This window comes from Harpia harpyja, chromosome 8, assembly GCF_026419915.1.
Source record: "Harpia harpyja isolate bHarHar1 chromosome 8, bHarHar1 primary haplotype, whole genome shotgun sequence".
In the NCBI taxonomy this organism is placed as follows: Eukaryota; Metazoa; Chordata; class Aves; order Accipitriformes; family Accipitridae; genus Harpia; species Harpia harpyja.
In genome coordinates, this window is record NC_068947.1 from 11,981,835 (window position 1) to 11,988,174 (window position 6,340).

At 51.8% G+C, this 6,340-nt stretch overlaps 1 protein-coding gene across 1 annotated transcript; it reads right to left on the reverse strand.

Annotated features, from left to right (window-relative positions):
• Positions 1-436: 436 nt before the first annotated feature.
• On the reverse strand, positions 437-3,963 carry CRYAA (crystallin alpha A). The gene is made up of 3 exons (XM_052794545.1): positions 3,629-3,963; positions 2,557-2,679; positions 437-1,470 (listed from the first exon to the last, which is right to left on the reverse strand). Exons 1-3 carry the CDS (start codon positions 3,815-3,817, stop codon positions 1,261-1,263), a joined length of 522 nt encoding a protein of 173 aa, XP_052650505.1. The 5' UTR covers positions 3,818-3,963; the 3' UTR covers positions 437-1,260.
• Between the last annotated feature and the right edge of the window lie 2,377 nt (positions 3,964-6,340).

Consider the following 6,340-nt stretch of genomic DNA (forward strand, 5'->3'; position numbering starts at 1 on the left):
CTCTCATCTACGCAGGCTTGGGAGCTATGGATTTCATGCATGGCAATTGCAGGGAGAGACAGCACCTATGCCCTACCCACCCTGCCATCAAACAGCTTTAATCATTCATTTCAGATTAAATCCTTCACATCGTATCACGGAAACGAGGTCTGCATTGCCGTCTTTACTGACGCAATGAACTTAAGAAATGGCATGGCTGTTGGGCTGTTGAATTTTGCTCTTTTCTTGATCCTTTTGTTTTGCTTGCATGAAGGATAACAGGAGCACGAAAGAAAGGGCAAGTCATCATCACAAAATGTACTTCCAGCAGTGGAAAGCGCATCCTCAAAGCAGTGTTAGGCACCGCGCTAACCTTTCAATTTCAAAAGCCTTAGAAAGGAACAAACGAAACCCCAAAGCCAATTGCGTGTTTCCTATATCTCTTTATTGACCGCCACTGACCGCGTTCTCAGGTTGAGTGCCAGATACCAGTGGAAGAGGTGGAGCTACCCTAGAATTACAGCGAGAGCAAGGGAGACGGTGTGTTACGCACAGGCTGGGGAGAGCTGGCTGGGGATGTGAAGCCTCTGCACAGCGGTGAGCCCCCCTCTCTCCCCCGAGGGCCTACTAAGACAGTGGAAAGACGTGCTTGTCCTCGTGTCAGTTGTCCCTAAGGGAAACGACAGGGTAGTGGTATGAACAGATACACTTAAACACTTTGCTGAAAAAAAATACACGTTGCAACCCCCGAAGGTAGGATGTTATTTCTCCTGTGGTTGCAAGGAACTCCTGGCACATTCATCACATGTACGCAGGATCTCAGGTGTGGGGCTTGGCTCTGTTGCTTTTTTTAAGAGTAACCAGTTTAACTCTGCGTGGGGTAGAGCAAGTCTGCAGGGCTTTTCACCTGCTCCAAGCCTCACCTCAAGACTTGGTGCACCAGGAGCCAGTGTTACTTCTGCACTCCCTCCTACCTGATGGTGGTTATGGACTACAGCACTGGACGAAGACCCTTTCAGCAAGTACAACAGCGTGGCAGCACACGCCATCCATGCCATCCCCACAGCACAGCTCGCAGGTTTAAGCTTCAAAGTCCACCAGCCGCTCACCCAGCCCCTCGTCCCATCCAAGAGAAAGGGGGAAAAAAAAAAAGAAACACAGGGGAGGGGGGGGGAAACCAACAAAATAAACCCCTCTAGATATTCACTGATATCTATGCAATGGCTCTGGGAATGAGACCTGCAGACGGTGGCAGCCTGCATGCCGCAGCGGCAGGCGGGTTTAGGAGGAAGGTGCAGAGGTGGGCTTCTCCTCCCGGGACACGGGGATGGGCCTCTCGCTGTGGCTGGCGTCCATGTTGGAGGGGACCTTGGGGCCCGAGAAGGTCAGCATGCCATCGTTGGACAGGGAGCAGGTGATGGCAGCCTGGTCCACGTTGGCGGGCAGGCGGTACCGGCGGTGAAATTCGCGGGAGATATAGCCGTGGTCGTCCTGAGAGGCAGTGGGGAAAGGGGGGAAGGCCCGTCAGAAACCCCCCAGCACCACGCCAAGCCTCCCTCCACCCGACCCCGTGGCTCCATAGGAGGGGGGTCCACATTTGGCCTGGCTTATCGTGACACTGTACTGCTGGTATCGCCGGGCGATCTCTGCTTTTTACTCTATTTTACGGGTTTGTAGGGGCAGGTGTCCCCCCATGATGTCCCCGAAGCTGCAAGAGCTGAGCTGAGCAGCAGGGTGTGATTTTGGCCATATTATAGGTTGGGATCTGATCTGGACAGGGGCCCTGCCGGAGTCTCCAATTTCAAAGGATGCTTGGAGAGAAAGTCTGGGGTTCTGCGAAGGTAAAAACAATGCGCGCGTGTGCGGCCATGTATTTCCTTACTAGGCAGCAACGCTGTGTCAGCCAAAGTACACAACCCTGGCCCCCTTTTTTTTGGCCAAAAGAATGAGAAATGCAAATTTTTTTTTAAGTCAGCCATGAAAATGGCTGCTCTCTTCCTCTGGAAAAAATAACTGTATTAAAAAATACATACTGTTTCCAGGCTAGAGCTTTGTCTGGCCAAAAAAATGTATGAGAAGAATTAAACTCCTGCTGGTATAATTCACTTTTAGACCCCCACGGATATTTCCATGACATACGTGTTAAAAGTTTCCAAGCCTCAGGCATTCAGTTGTTTTTCTTTTGTTTTGTTTGCTCTTGCTTTTCTCTCCTAGATCAGCATATGAAAACTCTGTTTTCACTAACGATTCTGGCTTATGAAAACTCAGCCATGCTTTGGCAGCGCCAGATGATGTTCTTTGTCTGGTCCAATGTTATTAGTGAACAATGGACATCGTCATCTGACGGTTATGGAAGGTGATGATTGAAAATAAACAAAAGAGGAGTGGATCAGCTCATTATGGTCAGATATCTGGTTGGGGCTCTATGGGAACAGGCCATGCCAATAATGACAATCAATAAATAACTCCTTCTTCTGATATATTCTTTTTTTTCTCCTTCAGCTGAGGACCATTGGAAAGAAAGAAGACGGACCTTTACTCCCCAGTTTCTCCACCATCACCATCACTTCCACTTACCTGTCTTTCACTGTGCTTGCCATGGATTTCCACAAAGTCATCGATAATCTTCACACTCAGGTCTTCAGGAGAGAAGTGTTTTACATCCAGCATGATTGTAAACTTGTCCCGGTCAGACCTCACCTGAAACGAACATTGTTAGACAGTAAGACCCTAGCTCTAAGCATGGAGGTAGCACCAGCATCGTGGCAGATTAAAAGGCAGAGAAGGGGTGGTCTGGCGGCGGCACGGTTTCTCTTTCTGTGGCTATGGGCCTCAGTGGGGGTCTTCTTCCCATCACGGGGACCCGGTGACACTGGGAGGCCACGGTAGGCATCTGCGCCATTGCTACTGCTCTGGGGAGAGGCGTCACTTCTCACCGCTATTCTTGTGCTGGGGACCCCTTTGCACTCAGCGATCTGTCAGATGCACCAGGCACTTGTACTCAGCAGCGAGAGAGGACGGAAACCAGTGCAATATTCTCTGATAGCACGTGTTTCGTCCTTTCAGTGATTTATGGTTTCTTTGTGGTCTTAGCTCTGGGAGGAAACCAGTATGAGAGGGCTAGAGAAAGCACCAGTCCCTGAGCTTCGGAGCACAGCCCCCAGGGCTACGCACTCCTCCTACACGGAATTGCTCCTGGGTCTTCCAGCGTGGGCTTGCAAAAACCACTGAGCTCCTGAGGTGGAGGAGGGGGCCGGAGGAAGCTCCCACTCGCCGGCGTCCTCTCCCATGCCGAGCTGCCCTCGTGGGCGCTTACTCCGGGAGCAGCCTAGCTCTTCCCTCACCATATGGCTGGCGGGCGCGAGGGCAGCAAAGGCAGCCTTTTACGTGTTGGAAACAACCGTCAGGAGCCAGAATAGTTTCCGCTTCTCAAAGGGAAGCCTTCTCCCCAGCGAGGGTTTCCCTCCGTGCCCAAGAAGGGGCGAGCGGGCTGTGCTTGGCGGTGGGCTGGAGGTCCTCCTCGCCCCCTCGCACCCCAGCACGGGGCTACAGCCACCGGCCCCCAGCGGTGAGCCGTGGGTGGGGTGGAGCAGGCAGAGGCGTAAGGGGGGAGAGGAAGGAAAAGGAGAGGAAGCCGAAGGGCCCTTACCTCTGAAATGCCCGACTCCAGCACGCTGCGGAAGAGGGACTGCCTGTAGTAGGGGCTGATAGTGGAAGAGAACAAAGGCAGGAGGTCATACTCGAGGAGACCCTCTCCGAAAAACTGGTCGAATAAACGGCTTGGAATGAGGGGTCCCAGAGCACGCTTGAACCAGGGGTGCTGGATGGTAATGTCCATGCTTGCTGCTGCTGCGACCTGTGGCTGCAAGGGGAGAGCGGTGGGGGCAGTGCAGCTGCTGGGAAGACAGCGATGCCTTGGCTGGACTGCGCAGTGCAGCCCCAGGGAAGCTCCCCCTATATATACCGGTCTCGCAGAATGAAGGCATTAGCGGGATTTCTCTGGAAAGACATGATCTCATGATGGAGTCAACATGGTCAGCAGAAATGTGGAGACTGACCTGGAAATGACAGTCTGGTTGGAATCAGTGCCAGATCTCCCGGAGGGATGATGCCAGGCAGCAGGCTGTGAGACACGGGGTGCCCAAGGGTACTGGCAGGTCTTCTACGGGATCAAGCAGGCTAAACAGGACACCCTGGTGGGTGTCTCAAGGACGCTTGTGAAGGAGGTCTGCTCTGTAGGTCTTTGTAACCCGCCCTTGGCTTTTCGTTAATTTGCTTCTGGTTTTGCCCCTCCTTGAAACAGAGACACAAAGTCTCTTCCAAATAAATGAGACAACTTTCTTCCAAGCGAGGAAAAAGGGTTTGATTCAGGTTGAAGAAAAGGAAACTTTTTTTGTGACATGCTGTAAAGTGTCTCCACCACTTGAGAGGGGCCTGACACCCCTGGCATGGGGATCCTGGCAGGGCTGGCAGGGAAGCAGGACTAATGCATGATGCAGAGCATGAACACAGGTTTGACATAACAGAAATTTCTAACAAACAAATACTTTGCCAAAAGAAAGAAGGAAAAATACATTTGGTCACCAACCATAACAGCAGTCCCAAAGCTGCTCTTGAGAGTGTCCTTGTTCTGATTTAGGAGTGTTGTGGGAGATTCATCTCCTGGTGTCACGACACAGATCTTGCTTAACATGCGTGTCTGGTTACGGCTGTTTTGCATTTCTGTTTCATTTAAAGCCACCTTTAAGAGGTCATCCCCCATCCTGGACAGATCGGGGAAGGGGCACATGGACAGCCCACTGTGGGAGCAGCAAGCTCTGCCAGAGAGCTGAGGTGGCTGGCCGGCGAAATGGCGGCCAGTCTGCCCAGCTCCACAGCAAGGCTCAGCACGAGGCTGCGGCAACAGCCAAAACCCCATTTCCACCGGAGCCGGTGGTGTAGTGATTGCATCCTAGAGGCATTCTGGACAGCAGAAGCACCTACGTCAGGAGTCTTGTGCATCTCAGCACGTTTTGCAGTCAGCGGAGAGCGAGGGAGAGAGAGGAGAGGGCACTTCAGAGCTGAGGGGTTGAATCATCCTCTCGTGGTGCCAGGGACTAAAGAAACTGAGGGTGGCTGAGATCCTGGCATCAGTGCTTTGGGAGAAATGGGATCATTCCAGGCCAGAGGAGTTAAATTCAGAAAAGCACGGAGGCAAAGTGACATTCAGCTGTGCATCGCCTGCAATCTAGGTGCCACGTGGCCTTGGAAAGTCCTTGGCCTTGAGTCCCACACGTGACCCCTCCCCACACAGTGCATGGAGGCAGGCTGAGGAAAAGTGGGAACCAAAATATCCCGTTACAGAGGCTTTCCTTCATGGAAAACAAAAAGTGGAGCAGAAAAACACCCTAAAAGGCAGTAGAGCCTGCTAAGAAGACAAACAAGAGTTTAAGTTCAACCTCACCTAGTTCCAGCAAGAAAAGGCCCTGTAGTCTGGCCATGGCTCTTGGATATGAAGGCTTTTCTTAAATCAGGTGCCAAAATGAGCTCAATCCCTCCTCAAGACATGGAGGAAAAAACCCACAATACACAGACCTAATCCCCCATTCAGTTCCATTGTCCCAAATCTGTCATTTTGCTTGAGAAAATGAAGGGAAAGCAAACGAGTCACAAAGCGCTACCAAGATTTTTCTTCAAGACCTCTGTGAGATTTAGGTCTTTGTCCCAGGAGAAAAGAAAATCTCTCCTCAGCCACTCAGTACCAGAGAGCTGCTAACCTGTATTTAACCAAATGGCAGCAGTGACCTGATACATGCAGAATGAAAGGAGAGATACAGGAACAGGTTCAAACCCCAAGCCACTCACTGGAGCGCACAAAGCAAATGATTTATTTGGCTGGTAGAGGAGCAGGTGGGAACTGTGCCCTGACACAGAAAGTGAGACAGATTTTCGAGTCTGACATACTGTTTGGGTCCCAGCCATGCATGAGGGGTGGATGCAATCCCTGCAGTGTGTTGGGAATATCCCCTTTGTGTTTCCCAAACCAGGGATTATATCAGGAGCACAGGGAGCAACGCACACAATGGCAGGCTCCTCTCTGGGCATCTTTCAGTCCTTAAGAAACTGCCAAACCCTTGAGCTCTGACCTCCAGCATGTTCCCCATGCAGGAATGGGGGCGGATTATTGGGGCAGGGAGGAAGAAGGGAGCCCAGGTGGGCTGTACTTCTCTCAGCAACACCGACCAGCAGCTCATCGGTGCTCTTAGTTAAGCACCAGGAAAGCAGCTGCTTGCCTACACACCACCACTCATCTCACAGGGAAGCCCAACAAAATCTATCATCTACCCACAGCTTGAAGCTTGCTCCAGGATTGGAGCATGTG

Bases quoted from the DNA above. Each gene is read 5' to 3' on its own strand.
- CRYAA (XM_052794545.1), bottom strand. From the start codon at position 3,817: ATGGACATTACCATCCAGCACCCCTGGTTCAAGCGTGCTCTGGGACCC. The intron at 2,680-3,628 runs GTAAGGGCCCTT...TGTTCGTTTCAG, and splicing joins TGGAGTCGGGCATTTCAGAG to GTGAGGTCTGACCGGGACAA. The intron at 1,471-2,556 runs GTAAGTGGAAGT...ACTGCCTCTCAG, and splicing joins GCAAGCACAGTGAAAGACAG to GACGACCACGGCTATATCTC.